The sequence below is a fragment of the Nomascus leucogenys genome, chromosome 1a, assembly GCF_006542625.1.
Source record: "Nomascus leucogenys isolate Asia chromosome 1a, Asia_NLE_v1, whole genome shotgun sequence".
NCBI lineage: Eukaryota > Metazoa > Chordata > Mammalia > Primates > Hylobatidae > Nomascus > Nomascus leucogenys.
This window is the reverse complement of record NC_044381.1, coordinates 32879041-32897256: the sequence shown is the minus strand read 5'-3', so window position 1 is coordinate 32897256 and position 18216 is coordinate 32879041. Positions and strand designations below refer to the sequence as shown.

The following is an 18216-nucleotide window of genomic DNA, read 5'->3' as shown; positions in this document are numbered from 1 at the left end:
TATTTTGAAGTACACATCATGTCTATCAATTAACGATTAAATCAAACACTGTTCATGTCAATCTCAGATACTATTGCTGTAATTCAGAACAGCATTTCTTCTGTACTTGTGGATAGAGGTTATGGGGGAATAGTAGAAATTTAGATATTTGCTCATCAAAATAGCATCGCATTTAAATCTAAGACAAACCCACCTCCCTGTAAATTCCTATAGGAATGGACACTTTTTGGGCAAAGTAAAAAATAATCCAAATATTAGGTAAGAGTCTAGTAAACGCAATAACCTAGATGATGAGGCACAAGTAATAGCATTTCCTTATGTTCTCTGAGGTACAGCTATACAATGTGTCACCATTTTCAGCCATCTTTCCATACCTCCGTGACAGCAAAACTTCTCTTGCCACAGGGAACCACCTTGTACCACTTGTCATGGAGCACATCCATAAACCCATGTGACTTGTATTGACTGATCAGCTCGGATATGTTGGAGGTCAATGGAGAGTTAGGTGGGAGGCCAATGCCGTATCCTAGGAGAAAATACAATCTTAGATGAGTTTTTTACACCCTTCCTGAGAGATTGCCACCACAGTACATACTTGTGTGATACTGCATTCAGACCTAAAAAAAGGGCTGATGAGTTTTCATCAACTTTCTTTCAAAGCACTCAGAGACATTCCTCGTCATGATTACCCTTAAATCAGCTACATCTCTGGGTAGATGAATTGAATCGGAAAAGGAGAGGAATGGGCTGTGCACAGTGTATTAGTGAAAAATTTTAAGATCTTCTGCCTTTCCCATTAAGAGATTCCTTAGAGGTAATCTTTGAGGTCTTTATCAGGGCTAGGATTTCCTATCTACCTCTTCCAGAACCCCTCTTCTGAACCTTAAATACACAAAATTGGATTAATCTTAGTCTGTGGTTGATGACATTCTCTTATCGGCGTTAAAGCATGACCCTCTCTTACTTTTTTAAATTTGTTTTTAATTTTTGAATAATGTAATAAGACCATGTGAATAAACAATACAGTATGAGAACTAAAACATCAACGGGAACTTATAAAAATCAACTTAAATTGTCCAAAAATAAATAAGAAGTAATACCAAGTATTAGAGAAGATGAGGATCAATAAGATTATTTATATATTGCTTGCTGTAATGCAAACTGAAAATTGATACAATAGTTTTGGAAAGCAGTTTGGTATTATTTTGTATGGTTGAACATTTACATATTTTAAGACCAGCAATTCTGCTCCTGAGTCCATTCCCAAAGATCTCCGCACAAGCATACCAGGAGATACGTACAAAAATGTTCTTAGAGGAACTATTCATAATAGCACAAATTGGAAACAACCAATTTTCTTTGACAAGAGAATGAGTAATGAAACTGTGGACTATTTGCATAGATGGAATATTACATAATCAAAACTATATGAACTAGAACTAGAGGCAACAATATGGATGACCTTAGTAATATGCCATTGAGTGAAAAAGGTCAGTTCCAGAAGATTACTTGCAGCATGAATTCATTGTGTAAATATTAAAACATTCAAAACCAAACAATATAAGTTTTAGGAATACATATATATGCATATATATGTGATAATACTTTTTTTTCTTTTTGAGACAGGGTCTTGCTCTGTTGCCCAGGCTGGAGTGCAGTGGTGCCATCATGGCTCACTGCAGCCTTGACCTCCTGGGCTCAAGTGATCCTCCCGGCTCAGCCCCCCAAGTAGCTGGAACCCAGGCACACACCACCACCCTGGCTAATTTTTGTATTTTTTGTTGAGATAGGGTCTCACTGTGTTGCCCAGGCTGGTCTTGAACTCCTGGACTCAACCAGTCCACTCACCTCAGCCTCTCAAAGTGATGGGATTACAGGTATGAGCCACATGCCCAGCCTGTGATAATACTTATTTTTTTTTTTAACAAAACCAAGGATATGATAAATGAAAGGGTGGTGGTAATGTAGGGCAAGGGAGGAAGGGGAAGGAATGAGGGAGGAACATAAAGATGGAGTTAATTTGTTGTCAGAGTTTTATTAGTCAGCTTAGACTCTGTATTCTCACACTGTGTGGCTTTACTTGCTTTCCAAAATGTTACTATACTGTTAATCTCTTTGATAAGCCATGTCAAAGAAGCTAATTAGCTACATTTTGTTTCAGTTATTGGACAGAACGGTAAAAAAAAAAAAAAAAACCCCAAAGACTTTTTTTTTGCCTTCAACATGATTGAGGAAGAGAGATTAAAAATATAGTTCCTTTTTCGTGGATAAAGACTAAAAGATTGTCTAGCATCCAAAGTGGAAACAAATACCTCCTGTAATTATTCTATTTTACAATTCAATTTCAAGAACACTAATTTTTGTTCCTTTTTTGTTTTTGAGACAGTCTCAATCTTGGCTCAGCCTCCAGGGTTCACGCCATTCTCCTGCCTCAGCGTCCCAAGTAGCTGGGACTACAGGCACCGGCCACCACGCCTGGCTAATTTTTTGTATTTTTAGTAGAGACAGGGTTTCACCATGTTAGCCAGGTTGGTCTCGATCTCCTGAGCTTGTGATCCGCCCGCCTCGGCCTCCCAAAGTGCCAAGATCACAGGCGTGAGCCACTGCGCCCGACCCTTTTGTTCCTTTTTTTAATGCAGATACACAATCTTTTTCTTTAAAAAAAAAAAAATTGAGCTGTGTGTATAACCAATAAAAGAGATGAAATAACGCATAAAAAACTGAGTTTTAATGGATTGTATTTTTTTCTAATAACATTATTTGTTCCTTAGCAATAGGGAGTCAAGAAAATGATGACAATGTCAAAAGCATGATTAGAATTTTCCGTTCAAAGAGCTATTTTGAGTGCCTGTTTTATGCCTAGTAGTTTTGGTTTGAAAGGCAGGACTGAAAACAAAAGAGTTCGGATGGGTAGCTTTTGATTCTGCTGATGTTATTATTAAATAACATTTTTAAATATAATGGGTAATTTATTAGAAGGAAGTAATCAGTTTTCTTTAGAAACATAATGAATGCTGTTGCCAATTCAACTGCACAAACATTTATTCAGGACTTATTTGCCCATCAGGCACAATACTAGGCACAAGCATATCATAATATTCACTGATTCACTGACTCACTCACACATTCATTTATTCATTCACTCATTCATTCATGCAACACATTTTCCCTGAGTAAATAGGCACCATGTTAAGTGGTCAGGACTTAGCAGTGACCAAGGTGGATATGGTCTCTGCTGTGATGGAATGTACACTCTACAGGGGAGACAGATATTAAACAAGACACAGCATAATTATTATTTCATTACAATTGAGATAGGCACCATAAGGGAGAACTGGGCCATATAAGAACAGAGTGTAGGAGGACTTGCTACTATCTGGTAGGAGTGGGTTGATGGTTAGGATAATTAGCCAGGTTTGCCGAATATCAGTGTGTTTTTCCTCCCTGGGTCAATAGTTTTCAACAACAACAACAACAACAACAACAACAACCGACTGTGGCACACAGCTCGGTTAAATCATCCTTCATTCTAATAATAAGTACTAGGACATACTGGGCTCTACTGTGTGCCAAGCACTATTCCACATGTATCCCTACATGAACCCACACCAGAATGTGTATTACTTGGAGACTTAAAGATTGAATAAATAGGCCGGTCTCAGTGGCTCATGCCTGTAATCCCAACAATTTGGGAGGCTGAGGCAGGTGGATCACGAGGTCAGGAGATCGAGACCATCCTGGCTAACACAGTGAAACCCCATCTCTACTAAAAATACAAAAAATTAGCTGGGCATGGTGGCAGGCACCTGTAGTCCCAGCTACTCGGGAGGCTAAGGCAGAAGAATGACGTGAACCTGGGAGGTGGAGCTTGCAGTGAGCTGAGATTGCGCCACTGCATTCCAGCCTGGACTCCGTCTCAAAAAAAAAAAAAAAAGATTGAATGAATAAACTACCAAGGTCACACAGCTAGTAGTTGGCAAAGCTAGCATTTTAAAATAGGTCCGTTTGATTCTAAAACCAATGCTCTTCCCACCATGTCCATTACAACATGTGACCATGTCAAGGAACTACTTATTTCTTTCCCTTTAATGCAGGCCTCAACACTATATTCACATCGATGTAATGCCTTAAACCAGGTAATTCATTTAAAAAACACAATAATCTGAACTGTTGGTTTGTTTCTAGTAAACATAAATATACATTATTCACAGGCAGATTTTACTTAATAAACTTTTCAATGAGTTATGTAGAAATAGTGTGAGAACAGCTCTAACTTGTATATGATTATATATATGAGAAAATTCACTAGCAAGGACACTCACTAATTGTTTCTCCTAAAACCCTCTTAAAGCTAATCATTCCAACCCACATTAATGTAATCATGGCAGAATTGTTTTTCATTTGATAAGCACTCATTGCTCACCTATTCATCTATTGATTAATTCCATAAACATGTTTTGAGTGCTTATTCTGTGTCAGGCACTCCTTCGTACGCTATGGAGGTTACCAAGTTAAAGCAGACACAGAGTCTCTCCACAAGAAGCTTATGGTGGCACGAGTGAAATGAGCTATACATTAAAAAAAAAAAAACTACACAAATTGGTAGAAAGTTACTTGACTTTTCTTGGTAAAAAAAGATGAGTGAGGCATAAATTCAAAAAAAGGTAAAATACAATGCCTAGCACACAATGAGGACAGGCGAAGCTCTGTGAAAATTCAGAGGAACAAGAGATTGGCACCAGAGGAGAGGATGAAAGATGGCATCTTGAATTGGTTCTTGATCACGATATTTTTGGTAGATAAGACAAAAGTATATGATAAGAAAGTTTTAAATTCTTAATTTCAGACTTAAATCTACATATTCTAAGAATAGAACTTTGGCACTACAACAAAAGTGTTAAGATTCCCTAATGAAAAAGCTATGTTGAAGTTTCAGAGACATTTATAAAAATTGTTACACAAGAAATAATAAATATTAAATCACTCCACTCAGTCATGTCTAGGTTAATTAGCAATCAGTTGCTAAAAACAGATTACTATCCCTTTAAAATTTCTATTTTAATACATGTATTGAATATTGATATTTTAATGATTTCTAGCAATAATAATCATTCTTAGCTAATGAAAACAAACTATACATATGGAATGATGGGAAAAATAGGAAAATAAATTATGTGATGATGAGAAGAGTTATTTGTTAAAAGAGATAAAAATCCATTTTATTCAAAAACATAAAATAATAAAACCTTGAGGGTTTTATTTCTGTCCCCATTTATAGTTGCTTTTCAAATTTGCTTGTGTTCATTGGTCAAAGAATTCTCGTTTTTAAATTGCTGACTCAACTTGGCAGCCTGAGTTGCTTTCATTATTATTAGAAACGTGGCTTTGCAATAAAGACAGGGTTGACTATTTTGTGGTTGATGAATGAAGCAAAATGGAATCCTTCAACCCTAAAGATGAAGGCGTCAGGCATCCTGGAAATTGGATACAGCTTAATAGCCCAAGAGAACAATTTTCAGAATAGAATCCTGATCTCTTCACCATGGATAAATCAGCTTTATTCAGCTGAGAATGGTGGAAATATATTTTGGCTAGCAAATATATAGTTAGAAAATCATAGACTAAAGAATCTTCCGAAATGTGGTTGGAAAAGAGATGTTTTGAAAATAGTATGTCAGATAGGGTTAAAAAGGCTTCAGGGAGAAAGATTTATTCAATTTTGCAGTCTGTCCTTGGAATACCATATTTAGCTACTCTGGGACAATGGTTGAGAACATACTGTAATGGTCCCAACTATAAAGGTACTATAAAATGGGTTTCCCTTAGCCTCAGCACATCAAAGTGGGGAGAGAAATGTGTGGGAAAAGTTGAGACTTATGAAGACTATCCTGGAAGAATTTTACAGCTAATTGGTCTCAATGTATTAATCGATATACTATATAATAATAATTTGTTGAGCACTTCTTATGTGCCAAACAAGTTCCTACAGTGCATGCTTTATATGTATTACTTAATCCTCACAACAATTCTATCATAAATTTCCTATTCATCTTCCCATTATGCAGGTGAGGAACCTGAAGAGTAGATTAGATAACTTGCCAGTTAATAACAGCAATTTTATCCTAACCCAAGCACTCAGACTCTAGAGCTAGTGTTCCAAGCACTGTATTAAATAATTATTGGAAAGCAAGTAAAAGAACAAACTCAAAAGCAGGCAAAGGTCTTTGGCACAAAGGTCACACATCATTATTGTGCAGTTACATTACTCTTTCTCCTTGTTTGAGCTTTATTGTCAGCTAACTCCAATGCACAAATTGGAGACATGTATTCACTTATCTCAACACTTTTTTTTTTCTCCTCTGCACACAATATGTATCTGTGCCCCTGGTTTATGGTATTTAATTCGACCAAAGGCTTTCCACATGCTTTCGAATCTTCAATTGTTTTGGTTTGCTTTGCTATATACTCTGTACCAATGAGTACTCATGAAAGGGTTTCAAATTCATTGTAGAGCCACTGTTTCTTATTTGCCTTACTTTTCCCTTTTAAGTCAAAATAAATGCAGAATGGTGAAGTTTGGAGAGATAGTTAATAGTTATCTTAGTCTGCTCAGGCTTCTATAACAAAATATCATAGACTGGGTGACTTAAAAACAAAAGAAATTTGTTTCTTATAGTTCTGGAGGCTGGAAAGTCCAAGATCAGAGCACTGGTAGTTTTGGTGTCTGGTGAGGGCCTGCTTTCTGGTTCATAGATGGTGCCGTGTAGCTAGGTCCTCACATGCTGAAAAGGGTGAATGAGCTTCATTGAGCCTATTTCACAGGGGCACTAATTGAATTTTATTAGGGTGGAAACTTCATGACATAATGTCATCACCTTGGGGATTAGGTTTCAACATATGAACTCTGGGGAGGCACAAACATTCAGACCACAGCAGTAGTTACACTGAGTGTCACACATATGTACTGAGTGTGTTACTACTATATACAGTGACATTACATTCAGCATGAAGGAATCATTGCATTCTGTTTTCTCTCCTAAGTACATTTAAACATTTGGGAAAGTATAAGTACAATCTATTAACTACCTAAGTGAGTCAATTAGGTACTTATTTCAAACCTAATTAGTTATTTAATAGGTAATACATCACTTATTACATTCATGTTATATGCCTAGCATTGTACTAGGCCCTGTGAAAGGATATGGGTAGGCATATAAAACATTCCTGTAACCTAAATGACCAAGTATTGCTCATAAACCGCTTTGATGATTTTTTTATACCTATACAGTCTAACTTAATAACCAAGCTCACATTTTAATAAGTTCAAGAAACTTAAATGTTGTCAAAGGATGGTGCATATTTTTAACAATTTAATTGAGAGAAATATTTTCTTAAAAATTCATGAAATTATTTCTCTCAATTAAATTGTTAAAAATATATGCTATCCTCTAATAACATTAAAGTTTCTCGAACTTATTAAAATGTGAGCTTTATTATTTAGACTGTAGGTGGCTCATGCCTGTAATCCCAGCATTTTGGGAGGCCAAGGCAGGAGGATCACTTGAGGCCAGGAGTTTGAGACCAGCCTGGACAACATGGTGAAACCCTGTCTCTACTAAAACTACAAAAATTAGCCAGGCGTGGTGGTGGGCACTTGTAGTCCAAGCTACCCTGGAGGCTGAGGCACGAGAATCGCTTGAACCTGGGAGGCAGAGGTTGCAGTGAGCTGAGATCACGCCACTGTACTCCAGCCTGGACGATAGAGTGAGACTCAGTCTCAAAAAAAAAAAAAAAAAAAAAAAAAAAAGAACTTATGAAATTCATATTTTTAAGAAAAGCAATCAAGACTTTGACTAGTATTTCTACCACATTATTTTGTGTAATTTATACGTATCCTTTTGTATTTTACTGAGTTATGTTTTTGGGGTATGAACTTATTGTCAGAAGCAGAATTGAATTAAATTTTCTGATGTGTACCCTATCCATTTTGAGAATAACCTCACAATGATAACAATATTCTCTCAATTAAAACCTGCAGTATTTCTACTCTCTTGCAGGGAGGGCTTTTCCATGCACCATTTTGTGCCCATCTCCTTTGAAAACAATGTGATGTCTAGAGATGATGGGAAGTGCAAGACACTAAGTCTCAGGAACACAGATGGAAATGTAAACAGGAAACCAGTGGGGAGTTAATTGCGTGGCATCTGGGTGGCATCTGGCACTAGGGTCCATTGGAGGCAAACAAGCCATCTTACCACTGTCTTTTGACAAGATAGAGTTGTCCCCTGAAGATAAAGGTGGAAAATGGAGCCCCTCATTCTTATGTTCTCTACCCATGATTCATTGTTAGTAGCTCCTAATGGCAGAAGGGATCTCAGTTACCCACTGCATCTAGGACAGAAATAAAATGTAACATCCCCAGATGCCACAAAAAGGAGAAAATTTTCATTGTTACATAAAAATGGGATTATATACTGAATAATGTTGTTTATTTTTCTAGCTTTTTCTTTTTCTCCCTTTGCTATCTTAGACGGTAGTCTTAATAGAAGACCACTACTGCTAATTGCCTCTCTTTCTGAGTTCCATCCCTGCTTCAGGTGGGGGTGACTTTGCCTGGAGAGGGAACTGATTTCTGCTAGGAGAAGATGTGGAGAAATAGTCAGCCGTAACCTTCTCATTTATCATGAAAAGGAAGACAGAGGTAAAAAATCTACTGATACATTTAGAGGAGACAGAGACCAACTGTGGTTGGGAAATTGAAATCAGAATAGTCTTGATATCCTAGTTAACATACAGGAAAGTATAGATTTCTGGAAATAGCAGTTGGGCACCCCCTTGGGATTGTTTTAAGCTAAAGTGTTTCTCTGACAAGTGAGCATGGCTGTCTTGAGAGCCACATGTACTATCGGGGAAGGGAAGCTGGGAATTGGGAGAAGTGAAATTTGCTGGTTCAAACTATCAGCTCCATATATCAACCGTCATTCAGAATGAAAGGAGCTCCTAACAAAGCAATCTTTCTTTGGTTCTGAAGTTTGATTGATTGGGTGATCACATTAGAAGGAAAAATTTGCTGCCAGTAGAGAAAAAGACCTGAGATCCCAAACAAAGATCCCAAGGTTTTGTTTGGGACCTTAAGGGGCATTAAACTATAGAATGAGTTTTTTTTCTACTTATTTTCCAACTAGTGGAAAAATACTTATTTAACAACCACGAGCTTTAGATTTCAGTCCCAGCATTATCATCTAATTGTACAATTATGAAAATGTTATGTAATGTCCCTGGGCTTTCTTGTTTATCAAATGAGTAGATTGGATTAGATCAATATTGGTGCCCTCCCAGTTGTAAAATGTAATCATTCCAGTTTTTCTGTCAGATTTGCTAGAGTATTTGGCTGCTAGAAAATACAGATTTCCCTGAATTTTGGAAGGCCGAGGCAGGAGGATCACTTGAGGCCAGGAGTTGGAGACAAGCTTGGGCAACATAGCACATAGCAACACCCCGCCACTAAACACACACACACACACACACACACACACACACACACACACACACACACAGTACAGATTAAATTAAAATTTATTACACTGTGCCACCACTCCCAGCTATCTGAAGCAACATCATGTGGGTAACAATGATTTTTTCCCCCTAACAATTGGGTAAATAAATATTTGTTGAATAGGTGAAAAATAAATTCCTAACTTCAGCAACTTAATAGCTAAGTGCTTATGAGTTGAAAATGAAAACAAGGGAAGATGAATAGCTCTTTGCTTCTGACTTTGGCATTTGTGACTTTCTAGGTTGGCAAACTGAGCACATCCCGAGTAAAAGTGAATAAAGAGTGACTGATTAATACCTTCTATGGCAAATGGCTTCCCCACAGTGAGAAGTTTGCAGTCAGCATCTATTGACACTTCATAATCCAGAAGGGCTTTGTCCATGATGAAGGCGTCTAGTTTCTCTGGATCATTCCTATATTTAAGACCAGAGGAGAAAACTGAAAATGATTCATTAATGGGAAGGAAGCATGAAGGCTGACAGCCGGCTTTTGTTTAGGGGACAGAAACCTGGACACTAAGGGCCGCACAAGCTACCTAGGTGCTGACTTAACTGTCTTGGCTTCTCACTGACCTCTAGACTACAGACCAGGGGAGACAGGCACTCTTATACGAGAGCACGACATCTTTCCAATGGGTTTATCTACCAGCTCCTTTAATTACTTCTAAATTCCATCAGTAAAGCCAGAGCCACTCTGAATTGAATAGGAAGTGAATAGAGAAGGTTTATTCTTATTGCACTATCAGAGTGACTTCTTGTTGTTAGGCATTGCATTCATTGTTCTCTATACCTTTTATCACTCAGAATGACTGTAATATAACAGATAAGGAAATTGAGGCTCAGAGGGTTGAAGTAACTTAAACCAAGTTACACAGCTAGTAAGTGTTGGGACCGGGTTCAAATGAAGGGTGAGTCTCAGCATAGGCTGAGCTTCCACCTACAAAAAGGGCAAGGAAGGAGAAGTTTTAAAAGGAAATAACTGTCTAAAATACATGCAACAATTTCTTTGTTTTCAGCCACTTCCAATTCTTTTTGGAAAGGTGAAAGACATACATCCATTTAAGAAAGGATTTTCTATCAGCAAAAGTTTCAGAAAAACTCTTAGTCTAATTTGCTTTTATTGTGACTATGTCATGAGCCCATCCCTGGATATTGTTACCATGGAAATGGACTATTATTCTTATTGGCTAGATGGTGTCAACTGGAGCCAGGGGTGGGGTTCACCACATATAAATCAGTGAGAGTAGAAGAGGGATGAAGAAATGCAGGATGCTGTGACCAAAAAGAGGGAATGTATTCTGTGAAGACCAGAAAAGCAACCATTTTGTGCACTATATTAGCTCCCCAGTTAAAATATAAGTTTCTTGGGAATAAGAACTCTGTATTACACTTCTTTCTATCTCATGCAATGACTACCTCAGTTCCTTTTTATTGTGTAGGTGTAGATATTTTTTAAAAATAAAAATATTTATTAATTTGAAAAAAAGAAAGGATTTTCTACCCTTAGAGTTGTCCAAACAGCTTTACAAAAAGAATAACTCTTTTCTATCCCTTCTGAACTCAGTCCTTCCTTTCTTAGATCCAGTGGTGAGGCTGCTCTAATTTTTAACACAGTGTGGCTTCTAAACAGAGGAGAATATGACTAGAATTCATAGAAAATCAAAAAGAGAAAGATATCCCTAGACACCCAGAAGATTCATCAGTGGGCAGGAAACACATCTTTACGTGAATGGCTTTGTCTGGGTCATGTATAGACACATAGTCGGCAAGTCAGCTTCCCTTTTTGGTATCAATGACCATTGCTTTCTTATCCTACTCTTCAAATAAGTGAAATAGCCAATTTAAAATGCATCCCCTTTTCCAAGGAGTATCGGATTCAAGTTACAATGAGGCCCACATTTAACTTTAACCAAAATGAAGCACTTCCCAGCTCTACAGTAATGGGAAGCTGTAGAAAGGGTGGGGGATGTGGATTGTCTCCTAGGACTTGATAAGGAATCTTAATGGAATCCTGGCAATAAAATAAAAATTGAGCTGAAAGCTGTTTCTCCAATCAAATTTCAATTGCCACAGTACCATAATGTACCTTGACAGCTACCTAGCAACAAGTTATCACTCGCTAATATTCTACAAATATTTGTGGTAGCAATATGACAATAAAAAAGATGAGGTTCATTTCAGTTTTTTAAAACCAGTAATTCATAAAGCCTAATGTCTCTGGGATCCTTCCTTAAATAACTACTCTTGATTTTGGACTGCAAAGTGCAGATAGCTATGATAAATTTCAATTACCTGAAAAGGCAAAAAGCAGTCAGCTCTCAGACTCCCATGAGACCCTGAGTCACTGGTGAGGAAATGGCCAAGTGGGATCCAGGTACAAGTAGCTTCTAGATTGGCTGAATCACTATTGTGGTTCACAGGGCCCCCAATGGTTATTTCTTTTATAGAATCATGCCCTGTCTTTTCTTAAGCATTATTTAAAAATACATATCACACATCACAAGAAAACCAGTCACATATTAACATAATAAAAGGAATAAGCATTTTAATGGGAGTTAATTTTTTTGGAAAACTGTTAATGAGAAAGCAGGGCCCTGAGAGAGCAGAATTAAGTCCAGGAGAATTTTGATGGGAGAGGGAAAGGACAGGTTCAATATGTAGAAAACTTCCTTGCACAGGCAATGCTAGGGGTTGTGCCTTGTAGGTCAGAGCTCTGGGATGCCAGGGAGGTAACATGAAGACTGTGGTTGTGGGAAGGGCACAGGAAATGACAAGGCCGAAAGTGGAGAGTTAAGGTCCAGAGAGAAGAAGTGAGAGGGTATTAATTACAAGCTCTGCCTAGATTCCAATTTCACCTCAATCAGTGAATTGCTTGGGGAGCTTGTTAAAATGAAGATTCTGATGTAGTAAGTTTGGGATGAGGCTGGAGTTGCTGCATTTCTAACTAGCTTTCAGATACCAACTGGAACATAGATGTCGCTGGAACATGGACTATTCTGCAAACATCAAGGGCCTACTCTTTCATCATCGTTCCTAGACTAGTCTGAAGCAGCAGTTGGATTCCACAGACGTGGTCCTAGTCTTGACTCTGCCACTTGCTAGTTGTATTACCAAGGAAAATTGATTTGTTTTGAGCCTTCTTCTGTGGCTGCTTTCCTGAAGATTGCTTCTCTTCAGGCTAGGGCGGGGCCAGTGCTGGGCATGTGGGCCTTCTCAGATAAAGCTCCTGAGATACATGAATGCCCTGAGTGGAGTGGAACTGCTGGGGACTGCAGCAGTAGCTCATATCATCCTTTTCATACTGTCAGCAGAGCCTAGTTTGTCTACTATTTCTGTTGAGCTGGAAGCCATTGCTACCCTGACATCTTATTCTTTCTCTCAACCATAAATTCGCCTGAAGAAGAGAACACACAAGAAGATCTGGGAGGCAAAGGGATTCTAAACTTCATGTCAGAGAGAGACTGTAATGTGTTGATGTTCTTGCAAAATTAAAAGTGGCATTTCATAATACTTATACATCATATGTAATTTTGCAAATATGAGAGAACAAGGCTTTTTCTCTAAGCTATAGCTAAAAGTCCATGAAGTTTTTAAAGTGGCCTGTTTCTAAAGTTGTTGAGAAAGACAAAACCCTTATGTTCCATGAAATTATTTATTTATTTCTATTCTTTCTTAAAAAAGAATTTGAGGTGGCATGTCTTGCTGTCCATTGGGGAGATTATTGACACTGACCATGGAGAAAACAGTTTCCTGATGCTGCACAATTCTAGGAATTGGAGGTGTGGATGTCTGTTATTATCTTGATTCCATCAAGCAGGAGGGAGAGGGCTGCTCACCCTCATGCCTTCCTGTTTTTCAGGAACAATTCTTTCCCTTTTCTCAGAAAGACTAGACAGAGCAGACCCATCACTGCACCGTCTGCCTTTGTATTCAACTTCATTGAATTACAGGCTCTGATAATCTGCCATGGCAGTGTGATTTCTCATGATTGCTTCTCATAAATTCTGATGAGAAGAATGCAGGCATGGGAATCGTTGTCTTCTATCTTATTTCCTGTCTACAGGAAATCTCTAAGATAAATTCCATTTCCTCATGGCAAGAGGAGGCATTCCATGGGCTTAGAGATATATTCACTGGGAAGGAAAAGGTTGCCTTGGGACACTTTATCCTCTGGCCATATTCCCTGTGTGTTTGACTACTTCAGCACCATTGTTTTCTCAAGTGATGTAAAGCCAACATCTACTTCCTCCACCATCTGCTATGCTAATGGCCCCACTGGCTCTTTGAACAAAGCTACTACCAACTTGAGACTATGCAGGTCACAAGTAATCTAGGTCACATAATTAAATACACACTATTTCACACTGTCTCCTGGGATCTCACACAGTATAAAGTATTACTTAACACAACGTGGGTATATTCATCTGTCATTTTCAGAAACTAACATACACTACGTCAGTAGCTAAATTACTTCTCTTCAGTGAGAATTTTTCTTTGGATCCAAGAGGTTGACACTCACTTCAGATACTCCACTCCTTCAGGGGTGGCTGGGACATTGTACCTTCTCATATATTCATGCATCTCTGGGAAACTTTGTCTCACATAATCTTCAGCACTGCTTTCTCGGACAGTTCCGAAGCGGAATCCTTGGGAGGGATGATGTAACTATGAGGGAGAAAAAGAAATGGCTTAAATAAAAATTATTCTTAGAAGTGTTTTTTAACATTTTTTCCATAATTCTTTGAAACTTAATAATAATTAGGAACTCTTCTAACCCCCACATGCAGAAACATGTACATAGAAATGTGCAGACATGTCTACATGCTTTTTACATCAGAAATGGTTCTATCTTTAGAAGCAAACAGATGGAAATGACAAACAAAAAATACAAAACAATTTTTTTTGCTTTATATTGGAACCTATTAGAATTCTTTAGAAGCTATGCAGATTGGCATGTAGAATTATTCTCATTATTGTAAACTGCATATCAGACAAAGTGTACGTTCATAATAAAGATTATGATACTCCTTGGTTAGAATAACGTAAAAACCAAGTTAAAACCTTGTATCCTGAGATTACAATAAACCTGCCGTAATGCTGTGACTACATCACTTTTGTGTTTAGCCACCTTTAGGCTATATTACATTTTGTTCATTGAATTTATTTTTAGCGTTATTATAAAATGCTCTCCTTCCTTCAAATAACTGTTTTATCCAATGCTGAGTCATGCTGTGTATTTGCTCAAATGGAATGATATTTAAGATAACTTGGAGCGACAGAGGCGGGGGGTGGCAGGAGTAGACTTAATAATTTCATAGGTTTCCAGGATACAGGACCTCACCACGTGTGTTAGTCGGTTCTCACGCTGCTATGAAAAAATACCTGAGACTGGATAATTTATAAAGAAAAGAGGTTTAATTGACTCACAGTTCTGCATGGCTGGGGAGGCCTCAGGAAACTTAAAATCATGGCAGAAGGCACTTTTTCACAGGGCAGCAGGAGAGAGAATGAGTGCCAAGTGAAGGGGGAAGCTCCTTACAAAATCATCAGATCTCATGAGAACTCACTCACTATCACTAGAACAGGTAACCTAAATCATGAGGGTAACCACCCCATGATTCAATTATCTTCACTGGGTCCCTCCCACAACACATGGGAATTATGGGAACTACAATTAACGATGATATTTGGATGGGGACTCAGCCAAAAGAGAAACGACTGTGCACTGGGAGTCCTGCAGAGACTTTCTGTCACTAAGGAGAATAAAGATATATCACACGAAACATTATTATTCAATGAAAGTTGTAGAGAAGCATTAATGTGTAATCTAAAGCACTATTTAGAAAGTAAGAATGAACTGGGATTGGGCCACATTACTGTAGTCAGCAATATTTTAGAGATTATACATCTCCATAATAATTATAGTCAAGTTTTTGCACATTTTTGTTTTGCTTGATATTAACATTTTATATAATTAGTTCTGATGTGAATCCCTGGGGACAGAAATCTATGGATGGGCTTCATGGAGTTTATAAACCTCCTGAAATAGTAGGCAATAGTTTTTGTAAATGTGTTTGTAATTTTCATCTGGGAGGGAGATAATACAGAGTATTTTTTTAATAATCAGATTTTTAAGTTGTTTACCCTAAAAATGATTAAGAACTCACTGAATATGGTGACAAATAACATATATTTGAAGATGAATTAGTTTTGACACACAGTAAGGGTGTAATAATATGGTAATAGTTAAATTATATGGCATATTCTTATAGAGTGTAATGCAACATATAAATCATGTTTGTAAAGTATGTTTCATAAAACAAGGTAAATGCTCATATGACAAGTGGAAAAAAGCTTTCATATGGTATGATCAAAATTAAATATGTATACATTTATTTAAATGCTATGATTTCCCATATATATTATACACACACACATATGCACATGCACACACACCTTGGAAGAAAACACATTGGTGTTGAATTTACAGATGTATTTTTTATTTACAGATTATCTGCAGAAACACCATGTTTATAAGTAGAAAAAATATTTTAAAATCGGCAAAATCATTCATTTATTCAACACTTATTGAAGGCCTACTCTGTACAGCTCTCAAAGTTACTAGGGTGACAAAGATAAATACCTGCAACCACTGCCATATAGGAACTCTTAAAACCTGTTCATTGTATTTCTTTGGTATTCCACTGTTAAGTCAGTAATATAGCTTACTCTGAGTTTAATGTAATTGTTCCACGCGCTGAACAAATTCTAATGTTTTATGCCAGCATAACCTTAATGCCACATCAACAATAATAACAATATTGAACATTTATTAAACACTATGTGCCAAACATGATACTTAGAGCTTTACATACATTATTGTGCTGAATCCTCATAATAGCTTCGTGAACAGGGCACTGTTGTTACTTCCTCTTAGGGATAAGTAAACTGAAGCTCAGAGAAGTGAAGTAATGGGCATAAGGTCATGCAGTTGTAAGTAGCAGGGATTGGCTCAGAACCCATGTCTATCTTACTTCAAAGCATATGCTATTATCTACTACATCATCTTGCATTCTAGCTCATGACAACAACTGAAGTGATGATGTTTATTAGGAGGAACTCGCCAGGCTTTTAAAAATATCATCCTCATGCCTTGAACCCCCGGGGCTGTTCTCATAGTAGCAAATTGCAGTCGTATGGCTTTCACAAGGCACATTTATCAGCATTGTCTGTCCAACATCTATTAATTTTTCAAGACCTAGGTCAAATTTTTCTATGTAAAATCTTTTGTCTTGTGTAGCTTCACCCTCCTACCCAGAACAATAACAATAAAAAAACTACTTATTTATCTGTACTGATATAGAAGCTTGTACATATAAAATATGTAAGCAAAGACCTAGGTGAAAATTTTCTATGTGAAGCCTTTGGTCTTGTCTAGCTTTACCCTCCTACCCAAAACAACAACAATAGAAAAACATAACTACTTATTTATCCGTGCTGATACAGTAGCTTGTACATATAAAATATGTAGGCAAATATTCATTTAAGCAATCTTTGACCTTTCTGTGCATTATCTCCTTTGATCCTACCAAGAAATGTGAGGTAGATACGTCTATCATCTTTTTACATAAAGAAACTGAAGATTAGAAAGTGTGTCATTTGTCCAATGTCACAGAGCTAGTAATTGTACCTGGGATTGGAATTCAGCCTGATCAAAGACATTCAGCTTTTGACAACTGTGGAACACTGCTTCTGATACTATATCATACTGACTCCCTCTGTCTGGTCATTACAAAATTTGCTACTTGTATGCCAGGCAGTAAGCTAAGGGCTTTTAAAATTTTCACAATAATCTTACAAGGTAGATGTTATTTTCTTATTTTGCAGATTAAAACACTGAGGCATGGATAGTTAAAGTAACACCAACTTCTCACAACTAGGAATTAACAAGCTTCAGCCCATCCTATTTTCTGTAACTTGCAGACCAAGTTTCATTTGTTTGTGTAATACAGTTAGCTATCACGACCTTTGGCACCTTGCAGGTAGTCTATATCTGTTTGTCAAGTTAATTCATTTTATCTAGTCTATTTTTCTATCCTGCTTTATCCATTTAACTTATATGCATTCTTCTGCTCTCAGTTCAGTAATTACTTCCCTAACTTATTGTGTAGGCCAGATTCTTTTCTCGTAAGCCCTTACAGTACATATACCTATCTTTTGTAGAATCTATCACAGTTGCAGTTTTAAATTTAATTATGTAATCATGTGATTAGTGTCTAGACTCTCAGTTTCTTCACTAACTGGAAGCTCCATGTAAACAAGAATAATGTTAATTTTAATTTATCCTTGTATTTCTAATGCCTTTCATTGTGTAGTTGCTCAAGAAAATACTTGATGAGTAATTAATTGATAACTGTTCTTTGAACATAGAGGAAGGTGACAGCTTTGTCATCTCACTTAGCACAAACTATGCTAACAGTATAGCTTACAGCTCAAGCTTTCTAAATAAACCCTCTCTTTAAGGTAAAAGGGCTGTAGAATCATTAATTAAAATACCTTTCTCTCATATAGAAACAGAATTCCTTCCAGAAGTACATTCTTCACATTATGTTGTGATAATACTTTTATGGCCTATTACCTGCTTTTAGGGAAATCCTGCTT

General features: G+C 37.2%; 1 protein-coding gene across 1 annotated transcript in view; it reads right to left on the bottom strand.

Moving 5' to 3' along the window:
- The window catches only part of GRIN3A (glutamate ionotropic receptor NMDA type subunit 3A), a 176580-nt gene that overhangs the window by 44077 nt on the left and 114287 nt on the right, over positions 1–18216 (bottom strand). Inside the window, exons 4-6 of the mRNA XM_030826974.1 lie at positions 14075–14220; positions 9854–9969; positions 375–526 (exon numbers count right to left, since the gene is read on the bottom strand). Of these exons, the coding sequence (XP_030682834.1) occupies positions 375–526; positions 9854–9969; positions 14075–14220 (414 nt within the window). The remainder of the gene's footprint in view (positions 1–374; positions 527–9853; positions 9970–14074; positions 14221–18216) is intronic.